Source organism: Gambusia affinis, linkage group LG14, assembly GCF_019740435.1.
Source record: "Gambusia affinis linkage group LG14, SWU_Gaff_1.0, whole genome shotgun sequence".
Lineage (NCBI taxonomy): Eukaryota > Metazoa > Chordata > Actinopteri > Cyprinodontiformes > Poeciliidae > Gambusia > Gambusia affinis.
Genome location: NC_057881.1, coordinates 11,148,732 through 11,173,523, shown reverse-complemented (window position 1 = coordinate 11,173,523; position 24,792 = coordinate 11,148,732). Strand labels below are relative to the sequence as shown.

General features: G+C 36.7%; 1 protein-coding gene across 7 annotated transcripts in view; it reads right to left on the bottom strand.

Annotated features, from left to right (window-relative positions):
- trps1 (trichorhinophalangeal syndrome I) overlaps window positions 1-24,792 on the bottom strand; it is a 181,060-nt gene that overhangs the window by 99,220 nt on the left and 57,048 nt on the right. For all 7 annotated transcript variants that reach the window (XM_044139382.1, XM_044139378.1, XM_044139385.1 and 4 more), the window contains one exon: window positions 3,412-3,840. In XM_044139382.1, the coding sequence (XP_043995317.1) occupies window positions 3,412-3,424 (13 nt within the window). In that variant the 5' untranslated portion in view covers window positions 3,425-3,840. The remainder of the gene's footprint in view (window positions 1-3,411; window positions 3,841-24,792) is intronic.

Below are 24,792 nucleotides of genomic sequence, written 5' to 3'. Positions count from 1 at the left end.
ACAATCAAAACCACGTCTAAAAGCATCAAGCAGCTCAAAGCAATCCGCCCTACTGAAAAACATCACCAAGCAAAGCCACCGTACCACATAATGAAAAACATACAAGCACTAACTCCATCACAGGCTCACACATGCTTTCACTCAGGGGCGCAAAACATGCACCGTGTTTACTCAAACTTTAAAACACTAATAATTTATCATGACATTAATTCAGAAAAAGATCTACAAACTGTTAATTCAGACAGTTTTAAAGAAACAGAAGATAAATAATCAAATCATCACATAAATCGATCACCTAACGGATTGTTTTACAAACTAAAAAGTCGCTTAATGCCTCACCAATTGGAAAAACTGCAAACTACATGAAAATTTGTAATAAAACATTGAATTGTGTAAATGTTGTCTTTTTCTGCCCGATGCCAATTTCTGGTTTACCTTTAGGTCTGACCTGCCAAGTTTTTTTTTTTTTTGTTTTTTTTTCCCCGTTTATATTCATATATTCTAAAATCAATAACACTTAAGAGAAAACATTTACTGCCCATTCTTTGATGAAGTTAATGATTCTGAATCCAACAGAAAATGAATAAATTCCCCTTTTATGCCTCAAACTACATACTATTATTCATGATGTGATGGATCAAATATGGTAGGACATCTTAGTTGATGCAGTGGAGGAACTGAAAAAGAATTCAGATTTTATGGTTTTTGATCTGCTAATCGATCTCTGGTCAATCGATTGGTTAGTCTCTAGTTATTAATTTAAACTGCCAAGACGGGGGGAAAATGATGAGTGTGAGTACAGCAGTAATTCTCTGTTTTGAGACATCAGGTCAATTAGATGTCTGCACAAATATTAAAGGGAAATGAACAAACAGAAAAAAAAAGATCTTCAAGCATTTGACTTATTGATCACCAGTCAGATGCAGTCAAGCAAAGATTGGCAATTTTGTTGCACCCTGGCTGAGTGGTGCATCAATAACAATTATGTTCAAAGAAAAACTGAAAACCAAAACTGTGAATGTAAAACGTGAGCTAATTTCTTTTAGTCTAAAACACCTGAAACATCTGGTCTGACTGTGGCCGTTTTCATTTTGATAGAGCCACTAGACCATTTAACGACTCTTTTAAAGGCTGAATCCTATTTTACCACTTCCATTATGTTTAGTCCTTAGCCTTAGGTTTCGAAGCAGTGGGGCATCACAAAACTTCCTGTGGGGTTGAAGAAGGGCAAATAGAAACAGTTTCTACACTTGTAAACAAAGGGGTAGGAACTAAGCTTAAAAATATGCTCTGAAATGTAAATATTATATCAGTGCATTTTTAATAGCACAATATTTTTAATGGCACAATAACCACTCTGGCATCCATCTCGAAACCCAGGTGGGTTGTGGCAGATGGCCTCTCATACCAAACCTGATGGAGAGTTTCCCTTTCTACTTTTGACACACACGTTTGTATAGTAAACACGAGATTAACAAAATGTCTGTACACCCCTTCTAAAATATATCATTTCAAGAACAACAAAATTAAGTTGTGTTGGTAAAAACATATACTATATTTGGCATGAAAAAAACAATATACACGTCTACAAACTCACATAAAAAAGAGATTTACCATGTATTTAGAAATGTCAGAACAATTGTACATGAAATTTGCAGAAGCAATAGATATTACAATAATTACGTACTCCTCTTCACAAACCACCGCAGCCTTGTGATCACACTTACATAATAACCTCCCCTGTATGCATTTGCATTTCCTGTAGTATAACAGCTTGCAAATGTGTCAGTGCATTCTTGAATGCATGTCACAAAAAGGAAGCAGCAAAATGAACGCAAACGCGGTTTAAAATGTCACCAAATAACACAAAAAGCTACACAATTATTTTATGGGCTTACCATCACCAGACTACATTATAAGCTATGACATAGTTCATTGACATAATTTAGCCTTTTATCGAAAACGTTGCTATCAATCTATAGCATATAACATCAAACAGATTTAGTCTACTTCACACTCATAACCTTTACTTACAGATTTAGCGTCGGCCAAGAAGCTGATAAAGATATTCCCTCTAATTTTCCACTGTGAGGAACTAATGAGCTCTGCTAATGGGGCTTACTGAACTGGAATGCACCAGCATGGACATGATGGAGGAGCAGGTAATGTTCGACTATGAGTCAGTTATTCTGATATATGATGTCAGAGACATTCTTCAACTATTCATGGACGTGATCTCTACTCATTCAAGCTGTACAGCAACAGTTTTCCCTCATCATGGGCAAATATTATTACTGAAACCCAGCGCACCGGGAGCATTTAGAGGCAATGCACAGTCACTTCCCCCGACGGTATGAGTGTAACAGGTTTGTCATCATGCTTTGCTAATCAGCATAAAAAAACATAGCTGATGTGAACAATCAGCTAAGGTTGCTGAGCAGGAAGCAATGTTGGTCCACAAATCAATAAAGCTCTGAGAGGAAACCTAAGTTTCCTTCATTTTTTTTATAAATTATCTAAATAGTTTTTTTTGTAAAGCTTTAAAAAATAACTTGTATTTTCAAAATCAAAAAAAAAAAAATTCCAATGGAAAAATGCTTACACAACACAACCACAATCTAGATCCCTGTTGCTAATAAATAAGTTTATTTTATGTGAGTCTAAACTGATATTTTCATAAGAATATACGACATAGAAACTAAATTTTACAGAAATATGTTCTTTTGACAGTTTAAACAAAAATAATATTTAAGCTAGTTTAAAACAACATATATAAATGCAAAGAATTTGACAAACTAGTAACTTTGTATTTTTTTTTTTTAAAAGAAAAGTTCTGTATTATTTAGTAATCGGGAAACAAAACATCTGAAAGAGTCAGCAGAGTGTGAGATGTTCTGAAATAATTTTGTTTATTGCAGTGGAATATTTTCACACTGGAAAAAGTTTCAACTCTGTAGACATATTTCTTTTCCTTTACATTTTCTTTCTTAATATACCTAATGAAATGTACATATATGGAGTACTTCCAGACTCAGAAAAGTTTTATAAATTTGACCAGAATAAATGACATGTTCTCCAGTCTTTCCCAATTTGAAGACACTCAAAAATATCTAAGACTCCATGCTCCAAAAATCAGGAAGAGTGTGTTAACATCAGAAAAATTATTTTTTAATGTTGGATGTGCTTTTTCAATAAATAAACACGCCTAAATTGATGACAATGTTTTTCTATATTTTTGAGTTTTGCAACTACAATAAACATTGTTTTTTTTAACAAATTTGATCCATTTTTACCAGCCGTGTCAATAAATATGCAGGTACTGCTGTATTTTCTGGTAACATAACTCCTTTCGGTTTTAGCAGTGGACCGCTTTTGAGTAATTTTAACAGAGCTGAATTAAAAAAATCTTACCTGTGCTGGTCATCAGGTTATCAAAACATCATGGCTGACTCCTGGCTTTGGCATCAGTTTTGTTCAACCAGCTTGATTACACGAGTCTGTCCGGTAGCACAGCACTTCTGCACGGTTCCTCTGTTACTCCAAAACAAAGTAATGGAAAGCAGAAACCAGGCGTCGGACCCAAACTGGTATCATTCCATCTCTTTTGGTCCTTGTGAGTCCTCAAAGTTCCACAATTGTCAGAGTAAAAATGGTTCAGATTCTTTGCCTCGTGTTTAAAAAGGTCCTTCACTGGGACAAGCATCAGCTACGTTTGGTCCAGAGCTGCAGCACCTCTTCTGCTTAACTGCGCGCCATCGCAGTTTTGTTCCTGATCAGCTCGAGTCTGGGTGACAAATGCTGTCCTGCTTTTAGGTCTTCAGTCACAGTTGTTGCCTTAGCCTGGAAAAGTATAAGACAAAACCTTTAGAGAAAATTTGACAATTGTAAACAACTAAGACCTTTAATTTATTTCATTCTGACATTGATTATAAAGAAAACATTTAAGACCTAGAAATGTAGTAACTTCAGTTTAGAAAGAATTTTTATTATTTAAATGACACAATGTGAATTTACTTAAGTGTAGCTATATAAATGGAAAGGGAATGTTCCAGCAAATACACTAATTACATGAACAATCAGGTAAAGCACTTTGGAATTAAAACAACATTTAGTATAGAGAGTGGTGCAGAAAAATTGATGAGGGACGAAACAAAGCCTGCAGCAGCATTCAGTCGCAACAGGATCCAGTGTCTCACTTTCTCTACGACTATTACCAACTCCATTTCAATATTGATTGTTCCATGAGTCTGAACAAGGAGGTCATTAATGAGTAATTTCCTGGGATTTCCATATCAAATTTCCAGTGGCCGTGACCGCTGACAATTACATTTCCTTTATTCTATAATTCTAGCATTAAAAACAGAGACTCTTCAATTCTCGGCTCCCCTCTTTTGTTGCCCCAACCGCAAAAAGAAAAAAATCATCCCACCCTGTCTGTTTGCACCACTCCCCTCTCTTTTCTCCTCACAGTCCCACCTCACTCTTTGGCGCCTGCTGGTTTCCATCCATTCAGCTTCAATCATCAGCCAAATATTTTTTGGACTTTTGGAGATAGCGTGTGTAAAAGGTCTGCATCGTTCAGTTACCACCACAAATAAAACTCTAAAAACATGGATACTGAGTGTGTGTGTGTATACCAATCTTGCCATAAAAAAATCCTTTGGATTTACATCAGGACTTTGACTAGGACATTCACAATGAATATACCTGAATATACTTTGAATTAAGCTAATGCACTGTAGCTCTTGCAGTATGGTTAAGATCCCACTGTTAAAAGAACTGGCCTCAGAGCTGCAGACTCAATGATTTCCTTCTAGTATCAGCATCCTGCTGAAGGTAAGCATGGTGCTGCCACCACCAGTAGGGGTAGTGTGTGAGGGTGATCTGCATTGTTTTTGGTTTGGCATTTTAACATCACCTGGCCAGATTTCAGCTTTTTACTTGCAAACTCTTTCTTCAAGGCCAGATTTTTCTGCTTCTCTAATTAGTAGTCTCTGGTTTAGGAGGATGGCCATTGTCCTGGCAGGTTTACAGCTCTGTTATACTATTTTTAATTTCAAATGTTTGATTGATCTGTGCTTTGTGACATGTCCACGGTTTGAGATAGTCTTTTTCTTAAGAAAAAAAAAAAACCCTACTTTGAACTTATCCAGAACTTTCTCCTTGACCAGTCTGTTGTTTTCCTTGGTCTTTGTGATGCTGTTTGTTCACTAATGTTCCCTAACAATTCACAGAACATCTGCGCTTGATTTTATTCATGTGTATCCAAGTAAAGGGACTACATATTCTTTTCCATCCACTTCACAATTATGCGCTACTTTGGTTTGGTCTAGAGAATAAAAGTCCAATATATTGAAATTTGTGGTTGTAAAATGTTTTACTTTTGCATTGCAGTATACTGAATATCACCAGTGGGTTAGACAAATTTTTAAACATACGCACATGCAGGATTAAAGAGCCTTATCTATTGTTTGAAGCTTACTATACATCAATTATGCAACACTAGATCTGAAAGATATGAAAATGAACAGTGTTCTCATACTGTAAACTCCATTCCCAGAGTTACCTTTGCTCCTTGCCACTTCCACATGTAGCTCTATAACTTTGTTTTTCACCACAAATAGAAAATGAACACACTGAAAATGGACTGTTTTTATGTGAAAAAGGGAAATCTGCACATTATGACTCATAACTGAAATTATGAGTCATTTTTATACACTCCCAACTTAAAACAGTCATATTTTTAAGAGGAGTAAAAAATAGAAAAAAAACATGGTTTTGGAATAAATAAAAATTTCTTTAAATGTCCTGCGTCCTCGGATAACCTTTAAGCAATTTAAACAAATCAAACATCAGCTTATTATAAATACAAAATTACAACCACAAAGGATTACATTCTGCTGATTTCATCAGGCTGTAACATCCTGACTCTGAAGCTACACATGCACACATACATGCTTCCTGTTGTTTCAAGTCTGACCACATTATAGTATTAGCTATTAGAGCTGCGAGAAAGTAAGAATGTTTTTTTTTTTTTTTTGGGCTGTGAGGGAAAGCAGAGAGAGCGAGAGAGAAGAAAACAGGCCAGCTACTTACTGATTAGTAGAACAACAGAAAAAGAGAGGAGAGAGAAAGGTTTTCTTTATTGGAAGGAGGGAGCGTAACTAAATATTTTTCCTTGCGGAGTTCTGACTCAATCGAGCTCCTGCTTAGTCATTTGATTTAATCACTGTCATTCGCTGCCTCACTGTGCTTTATTCTACATTGTGTGTTTTCTTTCTTTTCTCCACAAAGACTTATCTCGCTTTTTTTTTTTTCATACCCAGCTTCTTTAACCTCCATCCCAGTGCAATTCCTACTTCCCTGTCTCAGTTTACCACTCAAGCCGTCTGTCCAATCAATCCATCAGCGGAGCTCCCTGTCATTTTCAAATGCTTCTTCTGTCTGCTTTCCCAACTGTCACTGCGGCTAAGACTCGCCCCCACCACCCACCAGCTCCACCTCCAACTCCCCCCCCCCCCTTGAAGGACGTGTGTGGTCCGGCCTGACTATAGAACATTACATTGTTCCAGACAGGTTGGACTGCGCCACTAGCCAGCAGACGGAGGCAGGCGGGGGAAGGTGGAGAGCAGGGGTTCCTAGGGAATGTTTGTTTTTCTGTTTCCAATTTGGTCCAGCCCAAGGAACTCCACACTCCGCTCTGTCTCAAACACACCATTCATGACGGCCTGACGTAGATGATTACACACAAACACCCACTCAGCAAGTCTCGGCTAGCTCACAGCGCACACACACACACGCACACACAGATGTGTATATAAGCACATACCTACACATGCTGAGCTACTTCGCTGCCCATGAAATACACATATGTACATATATGAGAATTGAGAACAATACACACATGGCTTAGATTCGTTCTCAGTCGCTTTAACCATGAAACGTAATACATTTAATTTATCTTTGTTCTCATCTTTTATTGTTTTCTGATTTGTTATTGCTAATGCCATTTCAAATGACATGGTGGTCAAACTAATTATGCTTGTTTTTTTCCTCGTCTTTCCGATCCCCCCTCCACTCTGTACTTGGGAAAATGATCGTTTCTGAAAGGGCTTTTTGATGTGTCTTGCTGAGTTTTTAGATGTTATGTAGACAAAGTTTAAGCTCCATGTTCCACCAATTAAAGCACAGAGGGCACATTGTTTCATACTCAACTATTCCATCTGAAACGGATTACTTTAGTAATTTCCTTGTTTGGATTTGCTTTTATTTATTTTTTTCTCTTTATCGAGTTTATTTGTAAGGAAGGAGCTCAGATCAGCTCTGGCAGCTGGAAAAAGTAGCAGATGTACCATACTTGTCTTCATAGCTCAAATGTATTTAAAAAGCAACTTCCTTAATGAGATCTGAGGGATCAAGAAGTCTTGCTAAAGATTAAAAACATTCCATATACACATCAATCTGCCAGCCAACAGGTGTAATACTAGCACCTGTTTTTCAGCTAATTTGGCTGGAGGAGAAGCTATTTCAGTCAGAGACACACAGAGAAATCAACTGTTAAATACAACAATTCAAAGTTGTAACAAACTGACCAGTGACCAGGCAACCTGAAACTCAAAATTCCAATATTTTTCTGGTCAATGAATACACCATACCAAAGCAATGACAAATCAGACTACCATACTTTTCAGTGAGATTGTTTCTAAAGGAAAAAGGGCCTACGGTCACACAAACACACTGGCTGTTTGCAATTACTAATGCTAAAATACATATTTTTAATATGAGATTATGTAAGCAGTTTAATATCAATGTCTTACTCATTGGTCTTGTTTAAATATAATATCAAAACCCTGTTTTACAGTAGTCCTTCCCCCACACAGTAAAATGGTGATCATTGTCAGGAAAGGTAAGATCAAAATATTTTGAACGGTTTTATTTATAGTTCTTAAAGAGAAATTGAGAAAGCTTTGCAAACTCAGGAAAAAATTCTGATGGTAAGTGAGTAGGTTAAAATTATTTTTTTTAAAACAACTAAAAAAATAACATAATGGTTAGATCGTAATGTATCTCAGACTTTGTCTGGCATCTCATTAAAAACACTTGAAACAATTTACCAGACAAATTTTAGAGTGACTCGAGTTTTCCGCGGCTGTACGAATCACGGAGTAAAACAATACTTTTCTCCTTGTTGTTGCTGAGCACTGCAGGCGAGCTGGCTGATAGGTGGCTACTGTGCTCCCCAAGCTTGTAAGAAAAATGCATTTGGATGTTTTGAAAATCTTTTTGATAGCCGACTGCCATTTGGCTACTGGAGCAGGTAGCCCAGCTAATTAACCAGCAAATATTAGATTGTTATAATCCACAGATCAAAAAGCTACATCATTCTGCATTACAAACATATTTACTTAAACTACTACTAAATTTAGTGAGTGTCTAATATTTTTGTACAAGTCAGAATAGCAGCAATAACCAGGATGGTCTGTTTTAAATAAAAGTGATAACCACATACCTTTAATACAGTTATAAGTACTAAATATTGTGAAACTGTTCAAACTCAACAAATGGATCTCATACCATGACAATCTAAAAATGTTCTATGACTATTTCACAAGGGCTAAAAGCGCCTCGTAAATACAATAAAAAACTTAAATAAATTTCCTAAATTGCATGTCAATGCCTCCTTCAATTTTTTCAATAACCGAACAATTTGGAATAACAGGAGACAAATGAGGCACTCTTAAAAAAGAAAGTTAAATGAAAATCTGTCCCAATGTCTGCTCATCAAAAAGTGAATGCATATTTATCAAACTAACCAAACTTCTCATCTGCATCTACCTTGCCATGTTTGATGCCAATCTGAATATACAAGTGAAAACTCAATTAAAGCAATTTCCTGTCAGATACATTGATGGAAGAGGAAAAGAATGAAGTAATACGGTTTTACCTCTGACAGAAAATACAAATGGTTCCCAGAGGATGACATGTCAGAAAAATGGACCCCTCTGAGTATATTTGAAGAGCAGCTGACACTGCTGATGTCCATGTCAAAAACATTTACCACTCACTTTCTTATAAAATGAGCAGAGTAATTTCAATTCCTAGTAGGTTTGTTTCAGCTATGAAATCAAAGTACACCAAAACACCGATAAGGTTACCCAGCTGCTCAAGCATGAGGGATATCAGCTGCTTTAATCAGATAAATGTGAGAGAATTATAGGGGGTTTCCGTCATGCAATAGCAATATTGATAAAGTTACTTGTTTTATTTGAACATAAATTCAAGATAGAATAGCTCCTTCTGAGTAAAAAACAGGCATATCAGCAGAAAATACTACTATAAAAACTAAGAAGCATGACCACAATTTGAAGAAATGTTTTTAAACATAATTATTTAATCTTCACACTGTGCAAACTGGTTTGCTGATAAGGCGCTCCACCTGGTAAAAATCCACTTGCAGAAATAAACAATGGATCAAAGCAAAAACTCCTTTATCATGTTTGTTATGAGAAAAGAAAGCATTGTGTCGGGGCTGCTTTGCTCTTCTATATACGTCTTTCAGCAACCTTGATCAACCAGATCTTTCTGCTGCTTAAGTGAAAGCTGAGGGAGTGGTCTCTATTCACTGCTGCAAGCAACGCCCAGAGCTTTTAAGTGGTGTTCTGACAGTGAGACACGTGCATGTTATGGAGACACTGACTTTTTCCCATAATACGTATCTTCGGAGTGTCTCAAAGTGCTTTACATGAGTTTGCTTTTTCCTGTGGGCTATGACTACAGGGATTATTTTAGGAATGCATTCTTTCAAATACTTGTGAGAACACATATAGTCAAGATATCTTTGAGACTCATCTGAGCAGAATTATTTCACAAAAGCAGAGGTGCCAAGAAAAGAGACAATGAAAAACCTTCAACATGTATTTTAATCAAGAATTTAAATACATTTTATTAATTATATATTTGGCACAGTCGGGTGTCAATGTTACTGATCAAAATGAGCAAAGAACAGTCTCACATTTTCACAAAAACAAAAAAAAAAAAATCTTGATAATCTCCAGGACTTTTGGGTAATTACCTTACCATAGCGCTGTATGTTTCTTGGTAATGCAAATCAGTCCATTTGAGTTGATTCAAATTCAGTGCTATTGTGTACAAGTAACATCAGCAGAAGGTATTTTCTGTTGTTTAAAAATATTGCCTTTTAGAAGCATAAAATGTATTGTGACAAACATACAGGTGCAAGTCCAATCCTTGTGAAGCCCCATAATCAATTCTGATGTGTGAGCAGGACTGATTTACAGGGGCATTTGAAAGACAAATCTGACTTCATCCTGAACAAGTTTTTTTTTTTTCAATGAAGAAAAATTATTTAAAAATGTTAGTTCCTCATTTACCGTTAAGTATTTGCTGCCAGAACATATTTGCGCAGCAGGGAACAGAATTAAACTTGCTGTCACAATCACTAAAATGAGAAACGAAATTCTTTGAGAATGTGTTCACTGAAACATGTTGCACACACACACACGAGCATTAATCGAAGATTTACAGTTTGTAACCTACAAATGGGAGGTATTGACGCTGCTTGCCAAAAGTTGCTGCTACACTTCAGGAGTCACTGAAAGACAATAACCAACTCATTACGGTTGCTGTGGCTGGTAGAGGGGACAAACTCACCAACCACAGTCAAAAGAGTAGCCACTTTTGCCTTGTGAACAGTGTTAATATCCTGCCCTGATGTACGATAGCAGTAGGGAACCAAGAACTGCATAAATCAACTCTTGACTGTTGATTCTGACCTTGCGCTACACAGCTAAGGCTCTCATACATCAAAAATAATGGAGAACAAACTCTGCTTCCGTGGTGGTGGTAGGCGTAATGGAAAGAACTAGTAGCTGCATAAATCAACATGTTGATTGTTGACTCTTGCTTTGCTTGTCTTTTCCTCCCCAAAAGAAACGGAAAACGAACTGAGACACACATCAAACCAGCTGCCAGAAATCACTGATGATTTTCAGGACACATGCACACAACACTGTACGTGTGTGAGTGTGTATTTGTCACAGTGTGGTTTGTCAATGTCTGGGTAAGCTCAAACATTACGTCAGTCAATGACGAGCACACACACACACACAAGCATGCACACAAGTGGACATTCACACATTCTAACAGATTTATACACCAAAACAGGCTCTAACCTTACTGACCAACACAGAAGTTCCACTCCTTATAGCAAAGACGTTTCCTGCAAGAGCAAGGCCCTACGGGAAAATAGTCTGGACAAACTTCAGATGCACATACACACCTGCAGACAAACACACACACGCACAACGGAACATTTCAAACCCACAATGTTGACATTATGCTGCTTTCCAAAGCCGGTCTATCTGCACGCCGGCCAAGGGAAGCACCATCGGGAATCAACATGGAGAAAGTTGTCGGACTTTGTACAAAAACTGGATTTGAATCAAAATTTAAAGCCAAATATGATCATATTTTCAGGGTGACTCACCTTAAGTTTTAACGAAGCATTTTATAGCCTGAAAGCAGAGGGAATTACTGATACCATACTCCTTTAACATGTATACTTTTAATAAATGTATGCAGTGCCTTTTATAGTCAGTTTCTCACAGTTCATAAATCAGTTCACAATCATTAATAAATTGAGTTGCTTCTGCTAGTAAATCAGTGACACCATCCAAACTATAATACAATTCTAGTAGAGGTAAACTGATGATAATAATTGTGTTAGCATTATTTTTTGACTCTGGTATCATTTTCTGCATTACATTTACCATAATTTCAAAGACCTATTTCAAGCATCATTTGTACTATTCTATGTAAGAGCAAACCCATAGACAAAACATTAATAGCAACAAGAGTTAACATTTCACTTTAGTTTAGGAGTAAGAGTGAGAAATATTACTAAAACTGCAGTTTGTATGTAATTCTAAGAGAATGAAAAATTTTCTGATTTCCAAAACAGAGGCTGAAAGCTTGCAAGGACAAAACAGAGCAACTTTGTTATTTGCCCTTTCGCCTTTCAGTTACCTGCAAAAAGTCTTGCTCACTCTTGTTCCTTCGTACCATTAATAAACAGCAAATATATCTTGTCATGCAGGAAGCGGATAAGTTTTAAATGGCTTCTTACAGTTCTGTCCTTCTTCTAAGTTAATTTGATGCACCTGACACTAAAAATAGTCAACTTTGGATTGTCTTCCCTCTGTAGCAACATCCATACTGAAGAGTGTTGCTGTGAGAACAACTTGGTACCGGATTTTAAGCTTCTGAAGATCCAGTGTTTGGTCAATACTGGTCAAGTAAAATTCGGCCTATTCCGGTCACCAGATGATTTTTCTGAACACTTCTAAAGACAATGGTGAACATCAGGCACATTGTGAGCTGTAAGTGACTGTTACATGGAGTACATCACAGTGCTAAACTAAAGATAATCGACATGATTATCTCTAGTGAGTTTGCATACAATTGCAGAAGCTTGTATTATTGTATAATCAATGGTTTCAGGTCAGCTAACTTCCTCCACATTTCATGGCACCCACAGTCTTAGTATTTTTCAAGATAATGTTTAGATTCTATAAAACTCTTAACTCCTGCTTTATAACTTTATGTATTTTTAAGAGAAATTGTTGTTCCGTACCGCTGTTGTCAATTATTATTTTAGTAATGAAGTAATGAGTAATCAAATAAAAAAAGATAAAATATTAGTATTAAAATAGTGGTAATACTATTAGTAGATATTTACATATTTAGAAATTTCCTTATCTGTTCATCCTTAGCAATTACTCTTCTTTTATAAATTAATATGTAACAATAATAGCTCATGTTTTAAGTCAACCTGGACAAAAAATAAACAAAAGCCTGGAGTGATATTTATAGTGTTCGTGTCCATGTAAGAGAAGAAATCTTTGTCACCTCTTTCATACACAGAAACACTGTGAGGTGAGCTATGTACACCCCACAGTGTATTCGCCACCCATGTGTTGCGACTGGGATGTTGGAAAATTAATTTTACGTTTTGTTCATAAAGCTACACCTGCGCTAAGCATCAGCAACAGTGCTAGAATGCAGCCCGCTGTGTTCCATTTCTGTGTCTCCGCTTCACTTGTGTACATACACCCGCCACGCACTTTTCCACCATTCACTCAAAAACACCCACTAGGCAGGCGCTCTGGGAGAATGGCTCTTGTTTTCCATTCATTCTGAATCAATTTAAAGATCCATTTTGTTCCCTTCAAAAATGATAAAACCCTGGAAATTTTTATCAAATCAGTGAAATCCATTTGGATGCCTTGAACAGAACGTGGAAAGTGGATAAGTTCAGGGAAAAGGGGACGTTTGATCACCCTACGTTATGCCAATAGCACGTAGCAGTTGTCAACTCTAGCGGAAGTGAGAGCGTTGCGCAACACAAATAATTATCTGGCGGGAACACTGTGTGCTAACTAGTAAAACTAAATTTAATAGATCCTCAAGGCAGATAATTTGCCTCAAGGAATTTTAATAATTGATGTACTTGAATCATTTGATGAATCGTTAAAGATATATATACTGTCATACAACTGTAGTGTAATTCAATTTAAAAAAAAGTTCAAGAACATTTTAATTCTGCTTAAATTTAAACTAAATTTAAGCAGCTTCCTTGTGAAATAATTTTGATAATTTTACTACAAGAAAAACTACTCCTGAAGATGTCCTTAAAAACAAAACAAAGAATGCTTTTATCAATCTATGCAATGTATATTTTCCTGAACCTCTACAATCTCAAAATGTTTTATGACTTTCTAGAAAACCGTGAGCATAGTCTAACAAAAGTTCATTCACTTTGCTTAACCTAATCTAAAATAAGAGAGAGAAAACTCTTCATATTAGATTAAATCAGCCTCTAAATAAAGGGAAGAAGACATTGTGTGTGTAAAGCAATAAAAAAGCCCAAAAGCCATGTTGTTGAACAAATGCCATGCCCCCCATTGGGCTTTCTCACCCAGTGCAACACACACTCCCACACACCCACACACACAGAATTGAGGTAAATTTAACTGTCAGCCGTAAAGTTTTCAACCATAGCAAGTGATCTTTTGCTCCCTTTTCTCGCCCCACTTTCCCTCCTCCTCCTCCTCTTTATGCAAATAGGTGTATCCTTCTGTTGCGCATCCATCGTTCCAGCCATTATTTTCTCACCCTATTTCCACTCTGATTTTCCTTCACATGTAATCCATCCTCATGTCCATTCCAGCTTCTTGTTTCACTTAATGCGCTTTCGTACCATTTTCTTTTTCCGCACTCAATCGGTTCCTCCATTCCTCGCAGCCGTACGCTGACCCAGAATCCCTCTGGAGGCTTTTTTTTTTCTTATCTCCGCCTTTCTACCTTCCAAGAGATGAAAAGATATTCTTTCCTCTTCTGTCTATCTGTCCATTTGTCCCCCACCAATACCCTCCCAAATAATCCACACACACTTCTGACTGTGGGCCTCTGACACCCACCTCTTAGTCTCTTGCCACAAAGGTCTGAAAGACCCCCAGATGTGTGTCCCCCTTCAATTTCCATTTCAAAAAAAAAGAACCACCTCTCTTCCCCCATCATCCATCTATTCCTGCATCCACTTTTTTTCACACACACACACACACACACAAAGGGAAAACGATTAAAACGTGCAGTTAGTAACTTATTGGGAAAAACACTATTACATTTTCTCAAAAAACATATGAATAACACTCACAAGGTCCAATGAATGAGAGTGCTGCAGTGTTAAGCAATTGTACTATTTATGATGGAGGAAAACTTCCTCTTTACAATTTTATTCTCTAAAAAAAAAAAACATGCTGACCATCAAAATCTTTCATATCTCACAAGAGGAAACATGCTGATGCAAACACATTTCACTGATCTCTAAAAGTCTCAGATGTTCCTTGAATGAATTCTGATGAATCAGCTGCATCAAAGTACTTTTTAAAGAGAATTGTAGATAAATAAGGCAGGAGTAAATCTCTATAGTTAAAGGTTGAACAAAGCTGTAACATTCAGACTTTTACAGGACTATTTAATAAACACAAATCTAAACAGTTTGAGCATATTGCCACTACTATTACAAAATAAAAAGTAGTGGAAAATATTAGCTCTGATGCATGTAATGATTCCAGTATTTACTCTGTGAATTACCGATCAGAGCCAAACAACAAAATTTGCTATTGGTGCTACTCGTAAGCACAGTCTCCATATGTTCAACAGCAACTCTGGTTGTTCGAGCAATTTATTATTTAGAAAACCAGAATTTTATTTTCTCAAGTTCATTTCTATACGTTTTCTCTTTTTTCATATTCTCTGGTCCATGAAAACACGAAGCCGCTTCCGACTTTTCAAAACTAGTAATTCTTCAACGAAGGAAAATCTACTTTATACGTTTTGGATTTTCTTTTTTTTTTTTCCTAGACTGGCTACAATTAACTGATCAGAAGATGAAAATCCTATCTCTTGTCATAGAAGTAAACCTCCCATATTGAAGTACTAAAAGGTCTCCCTGACAGGACTTATTTTTGTGGAAGTTTTATTGAAGGGTCTACTTACTCTACTGCGAAGACAAACAAAAGCCGATGCTTACATATAGTAATAAATTAATAAAACAGCATATCTGAGATTCTCACAAATATTACAATTTGTAAAGCAATTATTTTGAAAAATTATTTTACAAACAAAATCTAATAAATACCTATGATGTATGCTGTAATAAAGCAACACTCCTTAGAAATCAAAAGTGGCTAAAATTGATATTGGCAAGCCAAGACAGTGGTGGCTTTGAAACAAAATGCAAAGTCTTGAGAAAAAAAAATAAAAAATCAGACAAAAAAGTCTCACTGACTATATTTGAGACAAAAAGAAGTCTATTCAAAAGTCTTGAGGCTGAGTAGATTGAAATTGTTATCCATTTTCCATAAATGTGGTCGTGTATGTAGCACATTTATGGCACCATACTCGTTTCCTGGTTCTCTGAAGATTTAATTTGAAAATAAATTATCTTTAAAATTCCTTAATGTTATTTCAATCAAGACTTTTCAATGCAAGCACAATTCCTGACATTCATTTTATTTTCTCTGACCCAATGTTTTGTTCTGCTTGAGCAACATTAAAAAAATAAAGCTATAAACATTAAGTTTTCAAGCATGAAGCCTCAAAAAGACGGCTACGCCATTAAAATTTAAAATAAAATAAAAATATTTTCACTGATGATTTACAAATGATGAGCTAGCACAAATCTGTTTTAGTTTAGTGTCAAAGCATAAACAACAAATAACTTCCAATGACTTTTACCAACTATAGTTAAAAACCTTTTCCTTTTCATCATTTAAACAACACAGCACTAATACCCACAGTGGTAGTCCAATGATGGCAGCTTAACGCACAAAGAACTCTATACCGCTCTAACAGAAGACGAGTCCAGGCCCTTTTAAAGTTTGTGTGGTTTGAAGTGAAGCCCTAAGGGCATCAGTTCAAACTGTCTTCAGGGCGGCAGCCCCTTTAGCCCAAAGCTGCTCCTGCAGAATTATTTTGCAGTATCAAAAAGGAAAAAAAACTAAGCCATCCCAGCGTCATCCTGCAGAGCACAGGTGAAAGAGTCCGCTGTGCTTTTGCACTTGGGTAAAGCTGTCTCGCTGACTCCTTCAGATTTGGGTAATAATGTCAGTCAAGAGCACAGCCAACTTAAAAAGGTGTCATATCTCCCTGTGCTTTCTTCTTTTTATTCCTCCTGGTTATAGAGCAGCCAGCAAAGGCTACATGAAATGAATAACATAAACAACAATCCAGTCTGGCTATTTGACTATACTGAACTTTTTTTTTTTTTATGCAATGCATGCAGACAGAAGCAGACACAAAAATACGTTAAAAAGCAGAGACAACAGTGGTTAGTTTCTTAAAGGAAGAAAAAAGAAATGGCTTGAATCAAAGTATTAATTTGTCGGGGCAGAATAAAGCACACACACAATAACACACACCCACACACAGAGGAAACCACACTTTGACAGACAGATGCGTGCTCAGACTGAGGACAAAGACTACTTTGAAAAGTTACTCAGCCACCAGATGTTTCAGCCTGATCCCAGACTACAATACTAATAGGGCTGCAGCTACGTGTGTGTGTGCAGGGGTGACCATGTGTGTGTAGGCTAAAGTTTTAAAAAGCTCCAAAAAAAATTAGACCCTTTCTAAAAGAAATGTGGTTATGACAAAATTGCTTCTGTACTCTTAATGCAACAGCATGCTGAAGATTCTTGTACTGAACACATTCCAGCAGTTCAACGATAACTGATCGTCTACTGTTTGACGATTCTTTTGACCTACAGATTCAGATTTTGTCCAATTTCATTTTTTTCTAAGAATAGAAAAAGAAAAACTATAGTACAATTGAAAGCTAACTTTGGGTGTGGAAACGTACAGAGTTCTGCATCACTGGAACTCAAATATTTTTCTCCATCTTGTGCACAATGATGTGCAAATTAAATCAAACTGAAAAAGAAGTGCAAAATTTCCTCTTCATCAGCCACAAAGACCTTAGTGGTAAGAGATGAGGTGTCAGAGGGCCTCTTATAATCTTTTTCATGCACAGATTAAAATCCAATAGTGGATAACATGATTTTTGTTTCTGTGAGATGTAAATTTAAAAGCAATTACAACTGTGTTATACTGCCATTGGATGCATGAAGCATAGGCCCAAATAAGTCTCAGTATATTCTCAGTACAAATACCATAATTTTATGGTGTATGCATTATAGTTTTAAACAAAACACCCACAGGATTAATGATTTTAAAACCATTGTTTTATTTCTTTGAGGATAGAAACATTTTCAAACAGGTGAACTAGTTTTTCTAGTAAGCCGAAAAAGTAGTAACCTTATTTTAGCCAGCTGACCAGTAGTGGTGTTGTAATGGCGCAGCTTTTTGAATCAACAAACTGAAAGTCACAGATCAAGCTGATAAAGCTGAAAACCTTCCAGTTTCAGACCCAGTAAGTGAATTGACAAAGAATAGTGGGAATGTGTCAGTATTAAAGTGTACCAACGTTTTGAAAAAGTCAAAACGTTTGGTTTTTTTCCCCTTACTTTTCCAGTGATTTAAAGTGTTTTTCATATGATGTCAAAGAAAGTGCCAGAGTGACCAGAGTTTTCTGCAGATAAATGGATCATAAAAGTGACTCAGTGCTGCCCCTCCCACGCTAGTTGCTAGGCAGATTGAAAGAAAGCTCTTAGCCTTTGACCTGCCTTACAACAAAGACGACTGTTTAGAAATATTTCTGGTTGTGAAAAACACAGGCAGTCATGATGTTGGGGAAAAAAAAAAAAAAAAAAGTGTGCCCCCCCCACATCACTTTTACTGAGGCAACTGTTTTAAAACTACAGCTGCCAACCTCAGAGTGGCATGTCTGATAAGCAGCAGACTGCAGGCTAGTTGCCTGAGCAGAGAGCCTCTAATTAACTGGGGACATCAGCTTGTTGTTCTTGTGTTGCCCATTAAAGATAAGAGCAGCAAAGTATCATAGCGTACCATGGAACATGGAAAAAACACTACTGCTAATTTTAGAAGTTGTTTTTTTAGGTCGTTTTGCCTACTAATTTAACAAAAAATAGATATTTAAAATAACATTATCATAACTGTCAAAATAAATGTTAGAGTTGTGCCAATTAAACAGCTAGAATAAGGTTAATCTGTTGAAAATGTATGATCAAAATGCTCATTTCTATTCGCAGCTGCAGAAACAACCATTTGTTTCTCTACTGTACATCAAAGCAACTGGTTCATTTTTATTTTATTTTTTGTTTAAAATCTTTGTGAAGGTAATTATTTTATTACACTCTCATTCCTAATTATTATTTCTAAGTGAATACAGTGCGTGTGTGGGTGCACGTGCAATATCATCTCTCACATAGCAAACAAAAGCTATAAAATAAAAATAAAAAAATCCATAAAAATTGTTTTAGCCACCAACAATGCATCACAGTTGTATGGCCTGCCCAGAATAAAATGCGTGATTGCTGGAAAATTGTGCCACATCACCACTGGAGAAAACATGTTCGTGACTGAGAAAGAGCACAATAGCAAACAAATGTCTGCAACTATTTACACTCAAAATTAAAGTTAAATGCAATCTTGGAGCAAGTCAACTCCCTTTTCTAGCAGTGATTACAGGACAGTTAAGGGTATATGACACTCCAAAAAAAACAAAAAATAGGAGAAAGAAAAAGGAAGCCAGAAATGTTAATGCAAAGATTCAGAACATTTGAGTACACAAAGGAAAAAGTGAAGCAGAAGCAGAGAATTGTCTGATAAGAAATCTGAGTGTGTGCAGAGGAGGTAGTTAACCTTCAGTTCAGAAATAAACCATCAGCAAGTCTATTTGTTCAAAACCAAACTGTAAATGAGATAGATTTGAAGTCAGCAGCTGCAGATAAAAAGCATCCGACTCTTAGAATAACTGATTGGAATCTATCAACAAAGCTGAACCGTCTGGAGATAAACGTTGACTAATACTGCTACCGCTAAGCATGTGATGTTGGGTGAAGATATGCAATAGTAGCAGATGCCAAATAATGAAATAGGCAGGGGCAGAGGGGAGAGAAATCACCTGTGTTCAGGCGACTGGCCACATCAAAAATACCCAGCGGAAAACTCTAATGTAGGTAAACCGAAAGCTGATGTTAGGCAAGCTGCAGTCGGTTACGCACTAATCTGCTGCACAGATCTTAGTAAATGAGACAAACGACAAGTGGATTTCTTGATTCACAGCTGTTGTTTCCAAAAAAAACAGTAAATCAGATGGAAATTACCAGTTTGGATCCAGACTACATTTTCCAAGCTGAATCACTATTAAAAATAAAAAGAAACTTTGTGAAAAATACTAAAGAAAGCACAGCTTTACCTGAAAGAATAAGAAAACTCTACACGTGTGTGTGGGGTTTTTTTTTGTATGGCACCAATTATAAAAGCAGGGAGGATGACATCACATTCATGCCACTCACATTATTTTTATTTTACGTTTACCAACAGGTGTGAAAAATGAACTTGAGAAGTCAGAAAAGAAATTAACGTTAGTTCAGTCTGGCAGTGTGTAATAAATGCCAAAGTATTTCAGACCATTTAAAAACTATGAACTGCAGTAATATAAAAATAACAAACCAAATTTATTAGGACACATTGGCAACTAGCAAAATGGGGACAGGAAGCAAGATCTCATTCTAAATCTTTTTTTAGACAAATACAACCTTTAATTTGATTAGATTTATTGAAAATGGAACAATTTTCCTGCTGGAAAATAATTCTATTCATAAAACAACCAACGCCGTAATTACTGAAATCCACCCAGATAAAGGAATAAAACTTTTTAAATTTGAAGTCTGACTTTCAATTAATTCGGCTGACTTTCTGTGTTTTTTTGGGGGGGAGGGTACAAATATGATTTGACATTTTTTTTTAGGTTTATTTCTCCTAACCACTTTTCAAAATAGGTAAGCCGAGTGAACATGCCATATTTAGTAGAGCAGATGTGTCCTGGTCTTTACGAGTCAGGAAGTGACAAAAGAAGATTATGTACTCACCAAAAAAAATAAAAAATAAAAATAAAAATCACTCATCTACAGTAAGAGCAATAATTAAATGCTTTAAATGGGACAAAAAAAAAAAAAACAGGTGTTACATCTTTGCCATCTGTGCCAACAAACATGTAAGGTGCTGTATGTTACAGGTGCAGGCCCAAATTATAGTTAGATTACACAAACTCTGAATACTTAAGAATCAACAAATAAAATCCCTCAAACTTTGAAGACCATCTATAGCTATAGTTCGAAATTAAAACTTAATGCATTATAAAAACACAAAACAGGCATCTTAAGTACAAAATAAATACTCTGCAAGATTTGCGCTAAAGGACTTCATTGTTAAACAGTTAAAAAAATAACATAAATAAATAAGCACCACATCAGTTCATTATCAATTAACCGGGAGCTCCTTTTGTAATTATATTTTGACAAATTTCATCAAGCTCACAGCTGGAACTTCACCTCAGGTGTTTTACACAAGGTCAAAATTCATCTGAGGCGTGATTGATAACTGAAGGTCTGGGTGCACAGGAAGCATCAAACCTGCTCGTACCGCTGAGTCAAAGCAGCCGGGACTTCAAAACTCAGAGCGCTGACATCAGAAGCCAGCAGGTTTCATTTACCAGCTGCCTCACGAGCCAAAGCTGCAAAAGGCTGTGAATAAATTCCTAATTATTTTGACATTGTGAAACTCAGATGCACATGTCTGCAACGGGGGCTATCTGTTGCATGGTTTTTTTGGGGGTTTTTTTTTAGAGCTTTAACTGGCAGTCTTACAAAGAAAAGTATGAGTAGTAACCAGGTCTGAACATTACAAACTTTCGGTAATAGAACAGACCACAAGGCTGTACTGCTGCCTGCACCACCCCACTTTTTTTGTACCCATTTAAATCAGCTCAACCACCGCCTATCAGTTTCCACTGTGTCATGACAGAAAGATTTTTACCCTCTCGCATTAAAGAAAATCTCCCATATTTAGGATTTCTCATAAAAACAGTAAAAAAAAAAAAAAAAAAAAGACTCATCTCACCCTAAACCAAGAACATGTGCTCGTTATCTGAAGACAGACTTTTAAGTCTAAAAAAGAACAAAGACATTAAAAGACAAACTTGAGCCTAAACAAGGCAGCACAGACCACAGACGCAGTGGGGATGACAACTTTTGGGGGGCGCCTTTGTAGCAGAGACCGACTTGAAGCAAGAAGCAAGAAGAATAAAAGATCAAAATCCGTGCACTGTCACCAACTACGGCCAACTAATACAAAGTCACGATATACCAGGACAGTAAAAAGTAGAAGAAAAAAAAAAAAACAAGCTATAAAGATTGCGTCCTTGAGATATGAGCAAAAACAGGGCATCGGGTAGTAAAACAAAGGTGCGATCAGAGTCGCGAGCCAGCCAGGAGCCTTGAAAAAAGTTTTTTTTTTGCTTCAAATAAACTATCCGTGACAAATGGGTGTTTTCCTTTATCTGAACTGCAGGCAGGGCTGGGATGAATAACAGCTGATTGCACTAATAGATGCAATCTTTTTCCTGCTTATTAGAAACAATGAGTTAAAGCGATCACAAATGTAAATGAAAGTGATTAGAAATTAAATAAATGGATACTGTGATGCCAGATGAAAGAAATGTTCTTTAAATCTGCCTTTGGAACATGTCGGCAGACAGAAGGACACGGCAGTGTTGTACTGACACGCTCGACAAGCGTTAGCTGAGCACACTTATGAGAAACAGCTCCGGAAAGGTTTCCCAAATTTCTAATTATTTAACATATAATGTTACACAAAAGCAAAGGGTAAAAGTAAAAATATAACTTAAAGAAATATGTTATTTTATCATATGTGGTATAAATACATATTTGTACTACTTCTCAAGGGAGAGAGACTTTGGTTTGTAGATCTGGTCTTAGTCTAATATAAAAAAAGCAGCATAAGCCTGAACTACAAGCTGAATTGAAGAGCTCAAACTTCACATGGAATCTCATGTATAAAGGTAAACAAAGAACTAGTGCAAACTTTTGTCAGTAATGACTTGGTACTAGTGTTTCTGTCATGCTGTTTCTGTGGTTTAAACTCATTTTAACGAGGATCTGCAGAAAATAACCTGAATTTCCTTTGACTGTTTAGTAATCAGCTCTGGCCTTTGCCTCCGTTTTGCTGTGCACTGCCAGTCAGCTGTGTGAGAGAAGGTTCTTTCCTTTCTTACAAGAACCCATCTGTTTGTAAATATTCCAAATCATAAAGAACACAAACAGCCATGGCGTAAAAACTAAAGGACTGCAACCAACGACTTCTGTTGTTTTGAAACTATATTGTCTGACAGCCTCAAGCAGTACGTCTGTTTAGCAGTCAACTGCAAGTGGGATATGGAGCAGATAGTCTGACTAATTAACCAGCTAGTACCAGCTTGTTTTACTCCAAGATTCACTTTTTTAGAGAACAAACTGGCAAACAAAAAATAAAATTCTGCACATTGAGAACTACTAAATACAACAGGGGATTATTCTATTTTTCTGCACCAGATTATTTCTCAAAATAACAATAAAACAAGTTGTTATTCAAGCTGTTACATTGTTTTAATAGTAGTAAAAATGGTTGTTTATTTTTTCTGATTTAAATAACCACAATTTGCAATTGTTTAAATACAATAATGGGTAAAGTACCGTGGGAATCTGATACCAGATGATGCCTAGATGCATGTGGTGTAAAATATAGTGTGCTCTCTTTGTACTCAAAAGTTGAAATTTAACAAGATCGTCCCCTGAAGTCAGGATTCCGACAGGGAAGTCCAGCATTCAAAGACCTGGCTCAAAATTAGCATGCTAGAATACAAAATTTATTATATCTTGCAGGAATAGACTATTATTAGCCCTTCTGATGGTTTGCATATTACTCAGCCATTGGCTCTGATAGGGTTATATTTCTTTAAGTGAACATGTTGCTTTAGTGTTTGACCACAAAAATATATCACCAGTTTCTTTTGCTACTAATTAGCACCACGGCGATTACCAAATTGTACTGGCTTTCAAATTCGGCAGTGACACCATTCCCAAATCTGAGCTACGACTTCCAAGACAAATCAAACATAGCAGTAGTACAACCCCTGCCCAAACTGTTGCGCCACAGAGTCAGCTAGCTAGATGAGTAAAGCAATGTCTCCTAAACTGATACCATTATTTTAAGAAATGTTGAAGTTTTGACTCATTTCCAGTTGCAAAAAAATAAGGGAAGTTTGGATTCAGGCAAAGCACCAAACCAAGTTTCTTTTTTTGTTGCTGTTGCTTTAAAAAGCAAATGTTTGAAATAAGCTGCTAGCTACTGTGACTACCAAAGGGATAAACAATCTACTGCAGTAGGGACAATAGTCACTTTCTATTAAAAAAAAAAAAAAGACCCTTTGACCATGGTAGGTATTTTTGGTTTTAATTTTTGTGTTAATATCATGTTGTTGTTAAACATAAGTTTTAATCTCATTCCGGCCCATGCCTAATCCTGTAAACTTGTTTGAGATTTTGTCCATCTTTGAGTTTTGTCCAACAGGACCCGATCCAAGTCATTGTGTGCCCGTTCTTTAATCCTTACAGGCAACCAGGCAAAAATTGTGTCTCTGAGGGTGGAATCGCTGCTACTTTCCCCCAAAAGCTACTCAGACTGGCCTCGACTTTTTACGCTCCGTCTCAAACCGACCTTTCCTCCCCCCTCGAAGCAATGTAAGGGTGCTCCGAAACAAGCAGATACAAATAACGTGGCAGCCCGCAAAATCACTACAGTTGTTCCTCATGTCTTCCAGTACATCAAACCATCAATAAAACACAGGAGATGCATTCCAGCTATAGTCGAGCGGGACATTCCTGACTTTCCCTCACTCCGTGCATTCCCTTTGCAGAACTCTCTCTCTCTCTCTCTCTCTCAAAACTTTCTCTCCTCCGAGTTTCACCACAAGAGCGGCTTCACATATTGCAGCCATATGAGTGAGCCATGGTTGTCTCCGCTGCCCATACAGACACATACAGAAAAGGGAATAAGCGCTTTGCTGTCTCCCACTCTCGCACATACATCCACAAATGAGTTTTACAAGCAATAGGCTCGCTTTAGGAAGTTGTCAACTGTTTTGACGTTTAATAGCTGCTATGAACAAGCCCGTAAGAAACAATGGTATCCAGTGTCCTGAAAGAAAGTTTTTTTTTTCTTTACAGC